Consider the following 20,153-nt stretch of genomic DNA (forward strand, 5'->3'; position numbering starts at 1 on the left):
CATTAATTGAATGAGAGAGAAAGGTTAATGAGTTAACTAAGTACTAATAGTTACTATAATGACTTGGGGAAATTTCTTGTTTCTTGTTTATCCATTTCTTTATGCTGGAACACGCATGGCAAATGATGTCAAAACTACCGGTTCCTTGAGCAAATGGCAGTTTAATGGTATACTTGATGTGTACAGAAAAACTTTGAAAGTAGATGGCATTGCTGGATTGTTCCGTGGATATACTATGGCACTTGCTCAGCTCGGTGTGGTGACAATGCTATCTCCTCCTTTCATGCCATGGCATCACTTTTGTATTTTCAAGCGCAGGTCAGTGAGATTTTCCCTTCTTTTTTATGTCATTAAACTGCAGTTTCATTCCAGCATGTATTCTTCTCTCTCCACCATCATTATTTTTTGCTATCAATGTCATCTCCCCAAAAGATGCTGAATGCGGTCTTGGAATCTTTTTGTCAAAGATGATTTTTCCCAGAGCTTATATGGTTTATGGTTACGGGAATAACCTGATAAATGATACAGTTAAGAAATGCTTGTTTTTTGCAGAGTACTTATTTGGGCAGAGCTATTGTAACCTATGCGTTTGATCTTACTGGCAAGCTGGTTTGTCATCCATTGGATACATGATGACCTCAGGAGAAGCTGTCAAATATAAGAGTTTACGGAATACAGCGTAAATGCATTCCCTGAACTCTTATATTTGACAGCTTCTCCCGAGGTCATCATCATCCTTGACAAAAAGATTCCAAGACCGCATTCAGCATCTTTCAGGGAGATGACATTGATAAAGGATAGCAAAAAATAATGATGGTGGAGAGAGAAGAATACATGCTGGAATGAAACTGCAGTTTAATGTGCTGTTTATAGTGTTTCCAAGGTGCTACTGTATCATCCCTATGATATTTACGCTGCTGCATTTAGGGAGCGTGTACTATGGCAGCATACCTGGTTTGTCTATCTCCTTTAAATGGAAGTATGAGGGAGGATTTTCTCTCTCCTTTAGTTGGGAGTGGGACGAGGATAACTGACAGGGTAGTGATGGCAACAGTCGTTTTGACTTTCTTTTCCCTTCTTTCCTGAGCTGAGAAACCTTTTTCTTTTGTCTTTTGGTTAAACGAAGCTTATAAACTTGTTAAATAGACCGAATAGCAAGGAAGATTTGATATCGTTAGGTTAGATATATTTTGAAACAGCGGTTAGCTTTCCAAATTCAGTAAGGTACTTCTGCTGCGATTTCCAATATAAAAAATTCTTCTTCGTTTGGGATCTCTATGAGAATTGTGTCGTCGTGACATTTGCCAGTGTGTGTTGACATATCTGCAATATTTCATACGTCTACTTTCATTTCATTAATTGCTCATAGAAGTGTTAAATATTGCATTGCTCTAAACTTCCACAATCCCTTGAGCAGCACCCTGACAGCCTCCCTTAATGATTTCCGTTCCATGCAGAATAAACCTAGACGGCTAAACGCTATAGTTAAAATTTACAAGTTTGTAAGATTCTTTCATGGCAGTAGCTAGCTGTGAATAGTAAAGATTCCTGGCCAGTCGGCATAAAATGCAAGTCTCCAGAGCATTGCAATCTGCCCATCTTCATCCCCATCCCGCTGCCTTGGTCAAGTAAAATAATGGTTGACTTCATGTAATATTTACTTGGAAAATTACATACAATTTGCCAAGGTTATTTAATATTGAGATTAACACAAAAATAAGTTATACTTAGGATAATATTTAAGTGGTTCGACATTTATTGTCTACATCCGTACGCTAAAAAAACATTTAATTAACATTTAAATCAAATATATAACAAAATCAAATTTGAGGATTTGAAATATCAAAAGAAAAGCATTCAAAAATGTTAAACTCAAACTAGCTTGTTTGTGAACAAACTATGATGGTTTCTCAACAGATCCAGGTTTCTTGGGACAACCTCGGCTATCCTAGCTGGCAACAGATATTATCAGGCCATAGGCTGCTCTACATCCACTCTGCCACCATATTTACGAATACCCAGGGCCTATCATCGGCCAATGAAGGGAAGCTTACAGAATCATATAATGTATGTAGCAATTTAAAGCATTCTATCTGTCGACGACCCTTTTTTCACAACTCACATTCCCTTCAATTAAAAGATGAAGAATATTACCATAAATATCATCAGTAGTTACACAGTACACTTGCTTAGAAGGAAGTTCTGTCTGTCTGACAATCGAATGGCAATGGAATAATTTCATATTTCAAATTTTATTTCCGTAAATGAATGAACTAAACGCTCATTTTAATAATTGCGGGATTAAACTGAAACTTGAATGATATTCAAAAGAATCGAATGATTGAACCATGAATACCGATACTGTATATTTCAATGTTAAACAACTATTGAATTGGAAGATATCATCTCCAGTATCTGATTATGGATGTTGCCATTAGTCACAAGCACCCCACCCGCAGGGTCTATGTTCCTCCGTTAAACTTGATATGCAGCAAGATCAAGTTCACTTCCTGTCCAGTCTGTCACCCGGATGAATGGTGTCAATTTATTGTACCAAGTTAGCAGATGATGTTATAATCCTTCGAACTCAAAGGTACAAATATGGAACACCCAGATGCTGTAAACATGAAACTGGACATATACTAAACTGACCAAGAGGGACAGAACATATGAGAAAAGTGGCCCCCAAACAAAACGAAGATATGAAAATCAATGCCTTCTATTCTTTACATAACAGCAAGATATTACCATATATTTCTTTCCTAAACATGATTAACTATGTTATGTGGATGTGTGTTTTTGTTTTTCCCTCTTCACATTTTTGGCTCCATGCAGAACAAGCAATGAGGAAGCTACTAGAAAATGTCTTCCACTTTGTCTGGTTCATAAATATTTTTGTTAGCAGTAAAAGTTTGCAAATATTTTTGTTAGCAGAGTTCAGTTTCCTGCTAATTATTGAACAGTCTAAACGGAGCCAAACTTCGCATTATTGCTTTCAGAGCATGCATAGCAAAATATGCAGACATACCTGATAATTCAATTCAAAGATAACAAGCAAATAAATAAAACCCATGTAATGAAGAATCACATACCTTTCCTCCAGCTTCATGTACGCATATCACACCAACAGCATGATCCCAAGCCTACATTGAAGGAGAAGGTAAGTTAACTATTGCTACTGAAAGTCTGATTAACTACAAACCAAGATTATACCTTGATAACTTTCTGAGATCTTGCTTGAAGAATGGAAACAGCTGCTCGACCGGAAGCCACAATTAAGTATTTGCATAAACTGCAAACAAAGAGGAGATGTATGTCAACGCACATGCAATAAATATTGTTAATGTAGAAACTCTCATTACCAAGAAAAGGACTAAACAACAGAAAAAGAGAATTAAGTGCTTTAGATACTATGCAGTGAAAGCTCAATGGTAAGTCATACAAGTAAGAAAACATTGTAATAGCATTGAATAAACACCAAACCTTCCAGGTGTTATCCCAATCCTGGTGATAAATAGGTTTGATATGGTTATGGAGATTGGTGTTTGTTGGTAAAGAATTGATTTTGGTTTTTGGTTTGAATAGATTATAATAGTTTTTAACCAATTACTATGAAAACAAAAAAATCGACCTGAATTAATTGAATTATTGATAATTGAATATTTTGATTCATGTTCATCCCAACTAAACATGTTCACGTTCATAAAACTGAAAAAAAAAAAATAAACACCTAACTTAGGGTAGTATTTCTACATAGGGGAAACCTTAAGCAATGAGACCACAGCTTTTGGGTTTCAATTACCTAAAAGAGGGTGCACCTCTATGTCAGATTCTTAACTAGCAGAAATTAGGCAACAGAACATTTGACTTTTTTGGTTTGTAACAGAATTAACAAACCAACAAAACGTAGGTTCTGGATGTTTCTGATCTTTCCAAAATTTCTGGCCTTTTTTTGACCCTTTCAGCTTTTACTTTCAGAATCTTAAATATGTTTTTTTTTTTTCATTAGTATACTATATAGATAAGTTCGGTTGTGACATAAAATTAGACTGTTAATTTTATTTAATAAAAATATTAAAAGTTCTCAATTTAAAGTTTATTTATTTATATATATTTAGATATATTTTTGTATAACTTTTGGTAGGGACAAAAGCAGTGTATTGGGAAAAGCATACCTAGAAGGTGTTAATTGAAAAAAGAAAAAACTTACAAGGTTTTATGTGAGAAAAATTAAAATAAAAAGAGGTATAAAAGATATTTACTATTTTTTTGACCCTTTGTTAAACAGGGCCAGAGATAAATAAGGGCAAGTTGCGTGACGCCCACGAGAACCAATCAGGAGGGCCCAAAATTACCGAGTCGTCGTCGTCACTAATCTTTGGCCCATTGAGACGGGCGCAGATCTGTTCTTTCTTCTTCACCTGCTTCTTCTTCTTCTTCCTCTTGCGCCGCTAGGTTATTCCAAAACGAAAGGAAGAGAATGAAATTGGACAATAAAAACATATCCGAACTTTGATTGTTAACCAGAAGAGAATCATCAATGAGAAAATGCATTCAAGAACTTCTTCTTCTATTGTTCACCGCCCTCGAACGTTAGCCTCTCCAAGCTTCCTCTTATATCCTCTCTCTCTATATCGACATGTCCAGGTTCTTCTGTTTACCCTTTTCAATTTTTTTTTGCTTTTTCATTAAAAATATTTTCTGGGTTTTCTTCAGCTGGGGCTGCTTATTTCTGGGTCCGGGTGTTTTGGGATTACTTTATCTAGGAGCTTGGGTTTAAGGGTTTTAAAGCTTCTTTTCTTGTTGTCGTTAAAATAAAGGTGAAATTGATTTCTATGGAAGAAGGTTTATTCTTCTGTTCGTTTAGATGTAACATAATGTAATGATTTCGTTAAATTAATGATTGCCCAATGAATTACATGTTAGAGGTCTGAAAATTTTATAAAAATCTTTCTCCAACAACTTCGGAGATTGAGTTTAATGAAATAAAGTATGCAAGTAGATTTCTTTCCTCATGTTGTGCGAAATTGGCAATTGGGTTCTGAATAATTACCTTTCTGTCTACGAATTTAGAATTTGCTTCTAAGGTTTATAGAGTTTACATGGTAAATGACGAGAGAAATTGTTGGGATGCAGACTTTTGACATTTGCAAAGATTAGGAAAGTTTCACAATCTGCTATTTCAAACCAGTTGATGAGCCATTCTGATTTTAGGAAGTATGGAACTGTTGTTACTGTTGGGTTGCGTTTGCCACAATATAGAGTGTACTCTCACTATAGGTTCACGAGTGGAGGAAAGCCTCCACTCTTATTGCAGACTACCAAGGAAGGGTTCTGTCAAGGTTATTTTGTCAGGAACCATTCCTTCCTCTCTGCAAGTAGTGCAGTAACTCATCATGCCCAAGTTGCTTGGAAAAGACTCACCCGGAGATGTTATGCCAGCGGTCGTACATTGCCTCACATAAGCAGGATAGCTCAAGCGGTCAGCTTAGCCTTGTCTCGCTCACACCTGATAGTTCCTGGTATTTTTGGCTTGACATGTGGACAAGTGGCATTGGCACAGAGGACTTTAGTCGAGGCAGATTACTACCCATCACAGAATTCTTTGTATATGCGTGCACAAGATGGGCATGCTTTTGTTTCCTCTATACTCCTTTCATTGGTGGAAGGTGTTATCTTACTGCTGAGGGCTCTCTATCTTGCAGTTTTGTTCTCTCCTAGCATTATAATGGCACCATTTGCCGACTCTTGTGGTTCACAATTCAGGAAAATGTGGCTTGAGATTGTGCATCGCACACTCGAGAAGGCAGGTCCGGCATTCATAAAATGGGGTCAATGGGCGGCAACACGACCAGATCTCTTCCCTAGAGATTTATGCACCAAGCTTTCAGAGCTTCACAGCAAAGCTCCCGAACACAGCTTTGCCTACACTAAGAAAACTATTGAAAGAGCATTTGGCCGCAAACTTTCCGAAATTTTCGAGGGTTTTGAAGAGGAACCTGTGGCATCTGGAAGTATAGCTCAGGTGCACCGGGCTTCTTTGAGATTCCGCTATCCTGGTCAGCGGGTCAAGCCCATGGTAGTTGCGGTAAAGGTTAGACATCCTGGTGTTGGTGAATCAATTAGGAGAGATTTTATGATTATCAACTTGGTGGCAAAGATATCAAAGTTCATTCCAACTCTGAACTGGTTGAGATTGGATGAGAGCGTCCAGCAGTTTGCTGTTTTCATGATGTCTCAAGTTGATCTCGCAAGGGAAGCTGCACATTTGAGCCGATTTATATATAATTTCCGAAGCTGGAAGGATGTTTCTTTTCCTAAGCCTGTGTATCCACTTGTGCATCCTGCTGTTTTAGTGGAAACTTATGAGCAAGGGGAAAGTGTTGCACGCTACGTTGATGGACTTGAAGGACATGACAGGATTAAGACTGCACTTGCTCATATTGGAACTCATGCACTTTTGAAGATGCTTCTGGTAACTATTTTTAATTGGTTTACTTATGCTTCTGGTTACATTGCTGTGTGATATCTACTTGATTATGCTTGATTCCTGTTTTCCATCACCTCATCTGTTTGAGAGAAAAAAGTATGATACCATTCCGGTTTCCATGAGCTTATAATTTTTCTTCTTCAGGTAGACAACTTTATTCATGCTGACATGCATCCTGGAAATATCCTTGTCCGGGTGTCAAAGAGCAAGGCTTCTCAAAAACGGCTCTTTAAATCAAAGCCTCATGTCATTTTCCTTGATGTAGGCATGACTGCTGAACTTTCTAGGAGTGATCGTGTAAACTTATTGGAATTTTTCAAGGCTGTTGCCCGTAGAGATGGTCGCACTGCTGCAGAGTGCACGCTCAAATTATCACAACGACAAAACTGCCCGAACCCAAAGGCTTTTGTTGAGGTGATGTACTTCCTTGGTGGGAATAATTTGAATTAGGACAGTGAGGAGTTTATTTCAATTAGGACAGTAACTTCCAAGTTAGCATATCTTTATTTTACACCCCCGCGGCGCCCCCCCCCACCCACCCCTCTTTTTCCTTTTTCTATACTGTTTTGTTTTGTTCTATATCTACGTTATTTTCTGCTTGGTTTTCTAATACCTTGTTTCAACAGGAAGTAGAAGAAGCATTCACTTTTTGGGGTACTCCTGAGGGTGATCTAGTTCATCCAGCTGAATGCATGCAACAACTGCTTGAGAAAGTAAGGCATCATAGAGTTAATATTGATGGCAATGTATGCACTGTGATGGTCACAACTTTGGTTCTTGAGGTAACTTCTTTCTTCTGTTGTGTGAGTCCAAGCTTTCAATTGAACCTTTGACCAACCAATTGACATGTCTTTTTTTGACTCTGTCCCCCTTGTCCTTTGCTCTACTTTATCTGTTAGGAAAGAACTCTTTGTCTTTATATTTACTCGTGCATATATCGTGCTTATGTCTTTCTGAAGGAATTTAATAAATAGCTGTCATCATAGTTAGGAGTAAATCTGCCTGACTAGTTGAAACAGTCTGGAACAGGGACTTAAATATTGGGATTGTTTCATAATAGTCCCAGAAGTGACTTGCTGAAATGCCTTTACTATATGAAGATAAAACTAGTTGATATAGTCATTATTGCCATTTTTGATAATTGATTTAATTCAGTAACATGTACTGGTACTTGCTTTGAACTTGTAGGGTTGGCAGAGGAAACTTGATCCAGGATATAATGTGATGCAAACACTACAGACACTGCTGCTGAAAGCTGATTGGGCAAAGTCTCTTTCCTACACTATTGATGGGCTGATGGCTCCATAAACATTCTCTGAAGCCTGATTAGCTATCTATGCATCCTCTCAAAGTGATCTTTAGGATCATGTGTTTCTGTTTCTTGAAAACAATTTTGACAGAGCTTAGACCCTAAAATATACCAGTCCTTGAAAAGCGTATAATTAATCTTTTCGTTGAAATTTTGAGCTAACATGAAATTTTATCTTTCTGTAATTATTTGTTAGTTTCCAGTATGCATTCCTGTTATATCTTGAGCCCCTATCGCACAGTTGAAAACTGTGAAAAGAAGGGGTTAAGAAAGAGAAATAAAGTGTCAAACTATTCTTTTTCTTTAAATTCATTATGCAGAATAGAGGGGAAAAGAAAACTCATGTACCAGAACTTAATTAGTTTAACTGAACTATATACAGATTGTATTTATTTGTTGCTTCACATACCTTGTTATATATGTAACTAGTCAATTGATGATGCTGCTGATAAATCTCATGTCCGAATCCTTGGCCCTCCCGTTTCTTCGAGTTTATACACTCTCATATGCAATTCTTCCAAAAAATTTTCCTTTCTCACTCTTTAACTCTGTGACAGTGATTCAATAGTGTAGCAATATAAGCAGGTTATGATGGATCCTGACGCCCCAACTCCAAGTGAGCTGAGATTGAAGGAGTGGCTCTACTGGTAATTCCATTATCATGCTTATCTCTGCTAGTGTACTGTGTAAAGAATGAAATGTCACTATAAAAATTTGGTACAAGTAATGTTTCTGTTGCAGGATTGTTGTAGATATTCCTGAGGGACATGATGCTACCAAAGGTATAGCTTTTCTATTCTATTCTTTGATCTCCAAAACACTACTCTTAATCATAGAAGACGAGAGCATAGATTTTCAAATTACTTTACATGGGATTTACATGATACAATATTGTGATATTGGGAATACAGGAAGAGAGATGGCGCCTTACATGGGACCCCTGCCACCTACAGGAATTCACAGGTGTATTTTGGCTCTGTTTAAGCAGGAGAGAGCAACGGGGGGAGGGTGTCGACTCCCGGATGCCCGAGCCAACTTCATTACTCGCCAATTTGCTGCTCAAAGCAGGCCGGGCCTTCCTTTTGCTGCAGTGTATTTCAACTCACAGAAGGAACCCGCAATGAAGAAACGCTAGCAGATACTTCAAGTGCAACACTTAATCCTAAATTTTTAGTAGATTTTGTGATACATTCATTAAAAGATTACAGAATAGGTTTCGTAGGCTTATGGAGATGGGTTTTTGTTGTTAAAAGAACTGATTTTGGTCTGTATTTAATTTTCATTCATTTTGATTTGAATAGATTATATCCTTTCAACCGATTAATATTGAAATAAAAAAATCACCCGAATTAATTGAATTATCATAATTATTATTGCCATTTGAATAAATTAAAGGTCAACCCAACTAAACACATCCCAAAAACTGGAAAAAGAAAAGAATAAAAAGAGTTGAAACTTAAACAGTAATGAGTGACCAAAACATTTGGAGGGTTCTTAACTTAGAGAAATTATCCAACCAAACATCTGACTTTTTTGGTTTTTTAACAGAATTAACAAACCAACCAACAAAACTTAGGTTCCAGATATTTTTCATCTTTTCAAAGCTTTTGGAATTTCTTGGACCTTTTCAACTTTTCGTAAAATTAAACTGTTAATTTTGTTATATAAAAATATTAAAAACACTCGATATTTAAAAATAACTTTATTTTTTAATTTAAATATATTTTTGTATTTTACTGTCAAAATTAACATCTTGAACATTTGCCAGTAATAAAAGTAATTTATAAAATATATTAATTGAGAGAAGAGGTCTAAATGAACTTTACTAATTTTTTACCCTTTATTAAAATACCGAGTAGGGCTGTTAATCTTCTTCTCCTTCGTCTTCTTCCTCTTGCGCGGGTGGGTTTTACCAAAACGAAAGGAAGAGAATGAAATTGGACAATAAAAAAACGCACCCGAATTCTGATTGTTAATCAGGCATTCAAGAACTTCTTCTTCCATTGTTCACCGCCTTCGCACGTTAGCCTCTCCAAGCTCCCTCGTATATCCCTCTCTCTATATCGACATGTCTAGGTTCATCACTTTACCCTTTTCAAATTTTTTTTTGCCTTTTCATTAAAAATATTTTCTGGGTTTTCTTTAGTTGGGGTTGCTTTTTTCTGGGTCCGGTTGTTTTGGGATTACATTATCTGGGAGCTTGGGTTTATGGCTTTTAAAGCTTTTTTTGGTTGTCATTTAAAAAAAAAAGGTGAAATTGATTTGTATCGAAGAAGGTTTATTCTTCTGTTCCTTTAGATGCAACATAATGTAATGATTTCGTTAATGTAATGATTGCCCAATGAATTATATGTTAAATATTTGAATTTTAAGAATAATATTTTTTCCAACAACTTCGGATGTTGAGTTTAATGAAAGTAGATTTCTTTCCTCATGTTTTGTGAAATTGGCAAGTGGGTTCTGAATAATTACCTTTCTGTCTAAGAATTTGGAATTTGCTTCTAAGGTTTATAGAGTATACATGGTCAATAACGATAGAAATTATTGGGATGCAGGCTTTTGACATTTGCAAAGATTAGGAAGGCTTCACAATCTGCTATTTCAAACCAGTCGACAAGCCATTCAGATTTTAGGAAGTATGGAACCGTTGTTACTTTTGGGTTGCGTTTGCCACAATATAGTGTGTACTCTCACTATAGGTTCAAGAGCGGAGGAAAGGCTCAACTCTTATTGCAGACTACCAAGGAAGGGTTGTGTCAAGGTTATTTTGTCAAGAACCATTCCTTCCTCTCTGCAAGTAGTGCAGTAACTCATCGTGCCCAAGTTGCTTGGAAAAGGCTCACCTGGAGATGTTGTGCCAGTGGTCGTACATTGCCTCACATAAGCAGGATTGCTCAAGCAGTCAGTTTAGTCTTATCCCGCTCACACCTGATAGTTCCTGGTATTTTTGGCTTGACATGTGGACAAGTGGCCTTGGGACAGAGGACTTTATTAGAGACAGACTACTACCCATCACAGAATTCTTTGTATATGCGTGCACAAGATGGGCATGCTTTTGTTTCCTCTATACTACTTTCATTAGTAGAAGGTGTTATCTTGCTGCTGAGGGCTCTCTATCTTGCAGTTTTGTTTTCTCCTAGCATAATAATGGCACCATTTATCGACTCTTGTGATCCACAATTCAGGAAAATGTGGCTTGAGGTTGTGCATCGCACACTTGAAAAGGCAGGTCCGGCATTCATAAAATGGGGTCAGTGGGCAGCAACACGACCAGATCTCTTCCCTAGAGATTTATGCACCAAGCTTTCAGAGCTTCACAGCAAAGCGCCTGAACACAGCTTTGCCTACACTAAGAAAACTATTGAAAGAGCATTTGGCCGCAAACTTTCCGAAATTTTTGAGGGTTTTGAAGAGGAACCTGTGGCATCTGGAAGTATAGCTCAGGTGCACCGGGCTTCTTTGAGATTCCGCTATCCTGGTCAGCGGGTCAAGCCCATGGTAGTTGCGGTAAAGGTTAGACATCCTGGTGTTGGTGAATCAATTAGGAGAGATTTTATGATTATCAACTTGGTGGCAAAGATATCAAAGTTCATTCCAACTCTGAACTGGTTGAGATTGGATGAGAGCGTCCAGCAGTTTGCTGTTTTCATGATGTCTCAAGTTGATCTTGCAAGGGAAGCTGCACATTTGAGCCGATTTATATATAATTTCCGAAGCTGGAAGGATGTTTCTTTTCCTAAGCCTGTGTATCCACTTGTGCATCCTGCTGTTTTAGTGGAAACTTATGAGCAAGGGGAAAGTGTTGCACACTATGTTGATGGACCTGAAGGACATGACAGGATTAAGACTGCAATTGCTCATATTGGAGCTGATGCATTTTTGAAGATGATTGAGGTAACTATTTTTAATTGGTTCGCTTATGGTAACATTGTTATGTGATATCCACCTGATGATGCTTGATCCCTGTTTCCCATCACCTCATCTGTTTGAGAGAGAAAAGTATGATACCATTCCGGTTTCCATGAGCTTATAATTTTCTTCTTTCAGGATAACTTATATCATGGTGACTTGCATCCTGGAAATATCCTTGTCCAGGTGTCCCCGAGCAAGGCTTCTCGAAAAGGGCTCTTTAAATCAAAGCCTCAAGTTATTTTCCTTGATGTAGGCATGACCACTGAACTTTCTAAGAGTGATCGTGTAAATATATTGGAAATTTTCAAGGCTGTTGCCCGTAGAGATGGTCGCACTGCTGCAGAGTGCACGCTCAGATTATCGCAACGACAGAACTGCCCAAACCCAAAGGCTTTTATTGAGGTGATGTATATAGATGTAAATTTCTTGGTGGGAATAATTTGAATTAGGACAGTGGGGAGTTAGGAAAATGTTTTCTTTGTTATCTTCTTCTCCTTATTTTCCCATTTACTGTCCTGGCATCTCTATTCCAAGTTAACATATCTTTTTTTCACCATCCCGCCCCCCTCCCCCTTCTTTCCTTTTTCTATGCACTTTTTTTTTGGTTCGATAACTATGTTATTTTCTGCTTGGTTTTCTAATACCTTGTGTCAACAGGAAGTTGAAGAATCATTCACTTTTTGGGGCACTCCTGAGGGTGATCTAGTCCATCCAGCTGAATGCATGCAAGAACTGCTTGAGAAAGTAAGGCGTCATAAAGTGAACATTGATGGCAATGTATGCACTGTGATGGTCTCAACTCTGGTTCTTGGGGTAATGTCTTTCTTTTCAATTGAACCTTTGACCAATTGACATGTCTTTTTTTTTACTCCGTCCCTCTTGTCCTTTTCTCTCTTTTATCTGTTAGAAAAGAACTCCTTGTCTTTATGTTTACGAATGCATATAGTGTGCGTTATGTCTTTTCTGAACAAATCTAAATAAATAGCTGTTGTCATAGTCTAAGGAGTAAATCTGCCTGACTAGGTGAAACAGTCTAGAAGCTAAGAACAGGGACTAAGTTCTCGTTTTGGAATTGTTTCATGAAACATGAAAGTCCTAGGAGTGACTTGCTGAAATGCGTTTACAATATGAAGATAAATCTAGTTCATATTGTCATTATTTCCAGTTTTGGTAATTGATTTAATTCTGTAACACGTATTGGTACCTGCTTTAAACTTGTAGGGTTGGCAGAGGAAACTTGATCCAGAATATGACGTGATGCTAATGCTACAGAAAAGGCTGCTGGAAGCTGACTCGGCAGTGTCTTTTCCTGACATAATCAATGGGCGGATGGCTCCATAAAACATTCTCTGAAGGACGATTAGCTATTGATGCGTCCTCTCTAAAGGGATCCTTAGGAGCATGAGTTTCTGTTTCTTGAAAACAATTTTGACAGAGCTGAGACCCTAGAATATACCAGTCCTTGAAAAGCATCATAAGTATCATTAATCTTTTCCTTGAAATTTTGAGCTATCGTGAAATTTCATCTTTCTGTAATTATTTTTTACTTTCCACTATTCATTGCTTTTGTATCTTCAGCCCCATATCTCACAGGTGAAAACTGTAAAAAGAAGGGGCAACAAAAGAGAAAAATAAAGTGTCAACTATTCTTTTTCTTTAAATTCTTTACGCAGCAAAAAGAAAACTCATGTACCAGAACTTTATTAGTTTAACTAAGCTATATACAGATTGTATTCATTTGTTGCTTCATATACCTTGTTATATATGTACCTAGTCAATGTATTATGCTTTAATCTCTTGTTTGTGCTGAACAAGAGATTCACTCACCTTATTCCATCTGTGATCCTCTGATTGACATATATTTCCTTTCTCGGCTTACTTGGAGCTCAGGCCATAGGTGAAACCTATTGTTTTCTGTTCTACCAATGCACAGAAAGGAGTGAATTATTGAAGAAGGAAAATTTCCTAATTGAACAATCTAAAATAATGTAACCAAGTACAGGAACCACTCAGTGGACGAGTAACGGATTTCCAGTTTCCTTTCTGAACGAATAATTGCTCCAGAAAAAAGGGTGTATCGGATTGACAAAGATGAGTGATTGCATCATTGGAGAAATTAGCTGTTGTTGTATTGAAGAGAAGGTATAATACAATGAATAATGTTTGATCCTGGCTTGGCTGTATTAAGTACATGATTGATCAATATTACACATTTACAAAGTCAGTTGCAGCAAAGTGGCCTAGTTCCAATTCTTGACTTCAATATCGGAGGGGGAGAGAGAATGGACAATTGCATCAAAATTTCTGCATGCAATGCACGCTATTTGCTAGGAACAATGCTTCTAAATAAGAAAAGACCCTAGAGCAGACGATACCAGCAGCAAGAGCCACCAACTTGAGAACCCCTTATACTACCTGTCATTGTTCTTCAGTCTTCAAGTACTCGCTGAACTCAGCACTGGACCTACACTCAAGAATGAGATTTACTGTAATTTTAGTGGAGTTTAATAAATATCATGCTAACAGCGAGACAAAGATGGACAGACAGAGACTTTAATATTCCACAAGGAACTTACTCTGCACATGTAAGCTCACGAATTTCTTTTATTGCTGCACTCGTCCTATACAAGGCCATCTTCTTAACCTGCTTTAAGAGCAAACCAGTATCACAGTTGCATTAATACAGAAAATGAACACTGTTAACTGGAGTAAAGTTTTTACAAAGTTTACCTCAAACTTCTCTGCTTTGGCTTTATGATTTTCCGGAAGCAGATGAAGTTCATCAATCAACTGGATACACTCAGTCACATTTTCCGGTGAAACAAAGTCCAAAACCACATTAACGCAGGACTCCAGGTTGTGACATGTCAAGGAAAAAAATAGAATCTTTATAGCCATATAAATTGGTATAAATTCATCACAAAAATGAAACAAATGAAGAAGCATATAGATCAAGTATAATATTTTTCGAATTTTTGCACATAAATTCATTCATGACAGTAAATTCTATATCAAGAATTCAAGACCAAAGATATCAGTAGTATACATTACCTTAACATTCCTAATCTGGTATGGACAGCCAGCTGGAATTATAACAGCTTCTCCAACATGTTGCTCAAAAGTCCAAGGTTCAATTTCTAGAAGCAATATGAGATGGATATTTCAGTAACATTATCCTCAACTGTGACAAGAGATAAACCAAACTTAGCAAACTCACCATACTCCTCCTTCAGCCTTGTTTTGTGACTTGTGTCAAGAAAGAAATTCTGATCAAGGATTGGATGAACCACCTGCAGCAAGAGTGCAAAAAAAAAAAAATCAGCATTATGTCCATTCTGCTAGTACATTGTCAAGTCTTGGGTCTCATCTTACATGCTTTTGAAAACCACGTGTGTTACCAAACTCATTTGAATACTTTCTAAGGTACTCCATAAGCTTTGGAACATCCTGCCTGCGGAAGACATCCCATTCAGCACCACAAGACTTGGCTTCTGAGCCGTGAATGGTATGGCATGGAAGTAGTGCAGCTTCAGAATTTGAATTACAATCAGAATCAGAATCAGAGTCAGAGCTATCTCCCTTATCATGGTATGCGTTTCTATCTTTGAAACCTAAATCCTGTGCTTCGTGCACAGCAGAAGGTAAGTGGGATACTTTTGGTACTCTCTCATGAGCATGCATTTCTTTACTGAGCATATCATTCAATCCTACTTCTTCCATGTTTTCATCATGTGGTGCAGATTTTTCCTTCACTTTATTAGCCGCCTTTCGATCAAGAGTCGTCTTAGCAACCTCCCTTTGGTCTTGAAATTTTTTCTTTTTCATTAACTTTCTTATTTTATTAAGCTGCTTCATGGATACAGGAGCATCTGTAGCATGTGCCAAAATATTAACCTGGGATAGAAAGAGAGAAAAGGAAAGAAAGAATAAATGGCAAATATTACTTAAATCTCCATGATGTTTTCAATAAGGATGATAAGTGCATGTATGAAAAGGTTTCACAACAATAGGTATAGATTTAAGGTTGTGCTTTAGGAAGCATCATATTTTACTTTTTAATAACATCAACTCATATTCTCAGTAAACTCTATAATAACACCAATTGTTGAAAACTTCATATAATTTCTTGCTGATTCACCTTACAAAACTATCCTTCTGGGGATAGTAGGATCTGTACACAAACAAACATTTTGTAAAGGTGGAAAGTCATAAGAACAAGGATAAGACACACCACACCCTGATATAATCATATCTTAAAAAATGAAGAAGAAGTGCATAGCATGAAACATGTGTAAGAGATTATGACACGTCAATATGCAAGATTAAAACTGAGTCAGAAACTTATTTTCCACTACGATATGTGCACTTGACTGAGTTGTTTGTTTCATCAATGCGCACAACATACAAAAACTGTTCACTGGCAATTATCATTGAGAAAGGGCAATTTACATTCAAGGGGAGATAACTTGAATAAAATGTGCATCAGCCAAAGGTTTAAAAGATGGGATAAATTGATCATGAGACAAGGTAAGGATAGAACTAGACATACCACATCACATAAGTCGTAACATAATTTTGTCACTGAATTGGCCTGTACAAGTTCCTCGCCACTGCAATACGAGATAGAGATACATGGGCCTAGATCAGGCTTTGTGATTTCTTCTGGCAACCTTGCAGCGATGTTTAAAAGACCACTTCTAGGATCCATATATTCTGGAAGTGGTAAAGCTCGAATGATTTCAGTATAATGATCTGGGAATTGTTCTTGAAATAAATGAGAAGAAAGCCAGCCCTTCAGTTTCATCTTCTCATCACACGAATTAGATTGCGCCAGACCCCTCAATGACCCCAAAAATAACTGCTTAATACCAATTTCAACCTGCCATCATATAAAAGGTAAATTTTTTATAACTTACTTTAGATTAAGATCCTAGAAGGCAGTGAAACAGAATGCAAAAAGGAAAAATACCAACTCTCACAGAAAAAAGAAGTGAAAATAATGAATGACAAGCCAGAAACCTCATGACCTGCAGGCATGCCAAGAATCAAGGAGATGCACGTGGAAGTCTAAATGCACATTCATGAATGCCCATGTTTGGATTGTGGGGCATATCTGTGTGTGCATATGCTCAGAGCGAGAGAGATGGAGTAATGAACCAAAGAGGAGCAATTTTATCTACCTATAACTCCAAAAAATGTATATTGTGATATGGCATGTGAAGTAATTTAAAAAGCTAACCTCAAACCAGTCCAAGCAACCTGTAGCTTTAGTTAGTTCCTCATTCTCAGATTTGGCAAAACTATTCTTAAGATATGTGCAAAACAAGAATACCGGATTCCAACTCAAATCTGATGTATCCCGAAGCACATTTCGAACTATTACAGGATGGCCTTTACCCCAATGCTTCTGGAAGTGCTCCAGGTTATCAGCATGAATGTTCATTATAGTGGGGTAAAATAGGAAGTTGTCATTTGAAATTTTTCTCCTAGCAGCCTCTTGCAACTGCTTCACCCCTTTAGCTTCATAATCTGTTCCAGGACATAGCGAGCAGCATGATAAAGTATTGAAAGCTTCTGGCAATTCATAGCTGCCAACTATTTCTTCAGCACTTATTTCCAGCTCTTTGAACCACCTTAGCGGCAAAATACACCTCAGATCAAGAAGGCCATCACCACAACCACCAAACTCTGTGGGTGGGCATGATATAGGAACATTGCCATCAGGAGCTTTGCGACTAGGCAATGATGCAGAAGAATCAAAATATCTACTGTCATAATTTTTCTTAGAGGTTCTTACAGATTTCTTATGTGAAAGGCGAATGCCAGGCACACAAGTTTTCCTTCTATTTGGGCATTTGCAGTTAATTTCTTTGATACTTCCAACTAAACTCCCTTGAAAGATATCCCGACAACAGCTTAAGCAGAGATTATATGAACACTTTGAGCAGCTTCTGTGGAAATCCAGTATGAAAGTCTTGCAGTTACTGCTGCTCCAGAAGTAATGTCATCACCAAACAGAACAAAAAACAAATTACATATATTTTATCAAATACATTTTAAGCAGCCGGGAGCATACCAACAATATTGCTTATTGCCACCAAATTCAGCTGGTTGGACTTGAATATCAGAGAGTTTTTTGCCTATGACACACAAGAAAACATTGCAACCTCTTCCATTGATAAATATAGAATGCTTAAATGAAAATTTCAAGAAGAATCATTGTCATTACCTTTTACTTTTGCCTCCACTTCAATCTCAACACTCTGGTCTTGGTTTATTTGCTTCAGAACAGGAAGAAGCATGCAGATCAAATAATGAAAATGTAACACCTTGTCCACTTTGTTTTTGTCCCTTAAAAACTCCTGAAAAATGTTTTTTTGCATAAGGCAAAGCATCAGATCTCAGCAAGGAGAAAAGCTTGCAGCATGTCAAATTTGAGGTGTTTCAGATATCATCAGACCTTACTTTCAGTGTCTCTATGTTGACTCACTGAGCAGGCCTTGCAGCCACAAGTTCCACGGCATACTGGACAAGCTATCTTAACTTCTTCTTGCATAACAAAATACCTATATGCAATTGAACGCCAAGAGAGTTTATCAAACAATAGAGACGAGACAAATCGAATATTAAAAATTACATTCAAACAATAGAGATGAGACAAAGACTATATATGTTTTGAATGCGTTTCAAGCTAGAATGGGAAAGTATTCTCCAAAACGATGTTTAGGGAAGGTCCTTACAAACAATTGAGAAACTAGGTGAATCACTTCCAGAGGGGCTAAAACAGGTATCTATGCCTTAAATTCATTACATTTTGATGTACTATTGATATCCATGTAATATAAAATTTGATTTCTTTGTCCATAAGCAGACATATAACTACTTTACAATCACAAATCAAACAAAACCAAAACCAGAGAAGAAGATCACGCACTGTTCTTTTATGCAATCCAAGCAAAAGAACTGCTGTCTACAACTGGAACACTTGATCAAACTACGAACACCACCCTTTCTACACCAATGGCACCTTATTCTTCTTCCTCTCCTCAAATTCACCATATCCTTCTTATACGGCACAACCTTCATAAAAAATAATACATTATTTACAAAAAACAAACATATCAAAAAACACAAAAACTAAAACCAAATAATACCTGCAATGTACCAACAGGTAATGGTTCAATGTTCTTAGACCGAAATCGCCTTCTGGTAATGGCAACAGTATTAGTTTCAGTTTCTCCTACTTTAACATTAAAACAAGAACCTGAAACAGAACCCGAACCCGAACCAGAACCGGAACAAGAACCTGCATTATCAAAATGTGGACTTGAAGAAGAAATAGCCATTAGTCCATTTGGCAATTCTCTCATCAAATCACCTTTTTCTTCTTCTTCTTCATCATCAAAGTCACTACAATCACTTTCTTTCCTTTTCTTCTTCTCAATTTCCCTTTTCAAAACCATTCTTATAAGCTCCAACGGCAAATCTCCTCTTTTAAGTTTCATCTTCCGAACGGCTTCGTCTAACGCCTCAGATTCCCCTCCGATCACGCGCTTTCGCTTCATTGGCTTCGCTAATTTCAGTAACTTTGCCCTAATTTCAAGCTTGTTCTTCTCGAAAGCCTTCTTTTTTCTCTTGTTCCTTTGCATTTTGAGGGATTCCGGTACCTTCTGTTTCTTTTGTCGGTGACGGCCCTGAATATGGTGAAGCTCGCATAGCTTTTTCCCCTCCGTTACTCGTCGCCTGCACCGCCATTGTCTCCCGTCGGTTCGTTTGCACCGGAGATGGTCCGGTAGAGCCCCTTCTTCTTCCTCCATTCTTCTGTTCCGCAGATTTCCCAGGAAAAATTTTTAATTTTTCCCAGAAAAAATTAATGGTATTCTCGAGAAAACAGGGGAGAGGGTTTGGGGGTAGAGTTGGAAGAGCAGAGAGCGGTTTGTTTGGAAGGGCAAGAAGAGTTAGGAGTAGGGGTTTATTGGGAGTAGTAGTAGAGTGATAGAGTGAAGGGAAAGTGGCTGATATGGTAATTTTATGCAAAGATGGAGTCCAGTTTGATCTTGGAAACTTTCCAAATGGTGCACAGAGAGGAAGCTTTGATCGAGAGAGCCTGACAGTTCGAGACAATTAAGGAGACTCTTTGGGTGTTTCCATTTTTAGGCTTTTTAGTAGGTTTTTTCTCGAGAATATGCAAATTTTTTGAGTTTTGACTACTAAGCGTTAAGAGACATATTTATCACAAATGCTATTGACAGAAACGTCTTTTTAACTTTTTCATGCGATTTTCTTTTTCTTTTTTATTTCTTTTTTGGTGTGAATTTTGCTTCTGGTTGGTGGGTTGAAAACCTTAGCCCGATGCTGGGATTTATCAGCAATTCAATGTTTATCAAGTTTGAGTGTGCACCAGCTAATCAGATGACAGCTTTGATCACTTTACTTGAATGG

At 37.5% G+C, this 20,153-nt stretch overlaps 4 protein-coding genes across 6 annotated transcripts; 3 read left to right on the forward strand and 1 right to left on the reverse strand.

Annotated features, from left to right (window-relative positions):
* LOC18596978 (probable serine/threonine-protein kinase abkC) lies at positions 4,329 to 9,099 on the forward strand. The gene is made up of 6 exons (XM_018123223.1): positions 4,329 to 4,647; positions 5,137 to 6,475; positions 6,635 to 6,904; positions 7,117 to 7,272; positions 7,679 to 8,581; positions 8,711 to 9,099. The coding sequence occupies exons 1-5, from the start codon at positions 4,640 to 4,642 to the stop codon at positions 7,796 to 7,798; spliced, it is 1,893 nt and encodes a 630-aa protein (XP_017978712.1). The 5' UTR covers positions 4,329 to 4,639; the 3' UTR covers positions 7,799 to 8,581; positions 8,711 to 9,099.
* LOC108662462 (protein MOTHER of FT and TFL1-like) lies at positions 8,391 to 8,934 on the forward strand. Its single transcript, XM_018122862.1, has 2 exons — positions 8,391 to 8,446; positions 8,541 to 8,934. The coding sequence occupies exons 1-2, from the start codon at positions 8,391 to 8,393 to the stop codon at positions 8,932 to 8,934; spliced, it is 450 nt and encodes a 149-aa protein (XP_017978351.1).
* LOC18596979 (probable serine/threonine-protein kinase abkC) lies at positions 9,667 to 13,460 on the forward strand. The gene is made up of 5 exons (XM_007025767.2): positions 9,667 to 9,875; positions 10,355 to 11,693; positions 11,847 to 12,113; positions 12,369 to 12,524; positions 12,933 to 13,460. The coding sequence occupies exons 1-5, from the start codon at positions 9,868 to 9,870 to the stop codon at positions 13,050 to 13,052; spliced, it is 1,890 nt and encodes a 629-aa protein (XP_007025829.2). The 5' UTR covers positions 9,667 to 9,867; the 3' UTR covers positions 13,053 to 13,460.
* LOC18596980 (lysine-specific demethylase JMJ25) lies at positions 13,819 to 20,147 on the reverse strand. Of its 3 annotated transcripts, none has more exons than XM_018123192.1 (13): positions 18,866 to 20,147; positions 18,646 to 18,791; positions 18,172 to 18,277; positions 17,941 to 18,073; positions 17,788 to 17,851; positions 16,951 to 17,698; positions 16,261 to 16,590; positions 15,084 to 15,605; positions 14,929 to 15,001; positions 14,763 to 14,848; positions 14,442 to 14,561; positions 14,288 to 14,358; positions 13,819 to 14,175 (listed from the first exon to the last, which is right to left on the reverse strand). In XM_018123192.1, the coding sequence occupies exons 1-13, from the start codon at positions 19,526 to 19,528 to the stop codon at positions 14,130 to 14,132; spliced, it is 3,108 nt and encodes a 1,035-aa protein (XP_017978681.1). In that variant the 5' UTR covers positions 19,529 to 20,147; the 3' UTR covers positions 13,819 to 14,129. The 3 variants fall into 3 exon arrangements, with proteins under 3 accessions (XP_017978681.1, XP_017978682.1, XP_007025830.2); XM_018123193.1 differs by having other exon boundaries at positions 16,951 to 17,695; positions 18,866 to 20,146; XM_007025768.2 differs by having other exon boundaries at positions 14,288 to 14,355; positions 18,866 to 20,146.

This window comes from Theobroma cacao, chromosome 6, assembly GCF_000208745.1.
Source record: "Theobroma cacao cultivar B97-61/B2 chromosome 6, Criollo_cocoa_genome_V2, whole genome shotgun sequence".
Taxonomy (NCBI): Eukaryota; Viridiplantae; Streptophyta; class Magnoliopsida; order Malvales; family Malvaceae; genus Theobroma; species Theobroma cacao.

Bases quoted from the DNA above. Each gene is read 5' to 3' on its own strand.
- LOC18596980 (XM_018123192.1), bottom strand. From the start codon at position 19,528: ATGGAGGAAGAAGAAGGGGCTCTACCGGACCATCTCCGGTGCAAACGA. The intron at 16,591-16,950 runs GTTAGCTTTTTA...ATATGATGGCAG, and splicing joins GTTGCTTGGACTGGTTTGAG to GTTGAAATTGGTATTAAGCA. The intron at 14,359-14,441 runs GTAAACTTTGTA...TTGCTCTTAAAG, and splicing joins CCAAAGCAGAGAAGTTTGAG to CAGGTTAAGAAGATGGCCTT.
- LOC18596979 (XM_007025767.2), top strand. The intron at 11,694-11,846 runs GTAACTATTTTT...TTCTTCTTTCAG, and splicing joins CATTTTTGAAGATGATTGAG to GATAACTTATATCATGGTGA. The intron at 12,525-12,932 runs GTAATGTCTTTC...TTAAACTTGTAG, and splicing joins TCTCAACTCTGGTTCTTGGG to GGTTGGCAGAGGAAACTTGA.
- LOC108662462 (XM_018122862.1), top strand. From the start codon at position 8,391: ATGGATCCTGACGCCCCAACTCCAAGTGAGCTGAGATTGAAGGAGTGG. The intron at 8,447-8,540 runs GTAATTCCATTA...TTTCTGTTGCAG, and splicing joins TTGAAGGAGTGGCTCTACTG to GATTGTTGTAGATATTCCTG.
- LOC18596978 (XM_018123223.1), top strand. The intron at 6,476-6,634 runs GTAACTATTTTT...TTTCTTCTTCAG, and splicing joins CACTTTTGAAGATGCTTCTG to GTAGACAACTTTATTCATGC. The intron at 7,273-7,678 runs GTAACTTCTTTC...TTGAACTTGTAG, and splicing joins TCACAACTTTGGTTCTTGAG to GGTTGGCAGAGGAAACTTGA.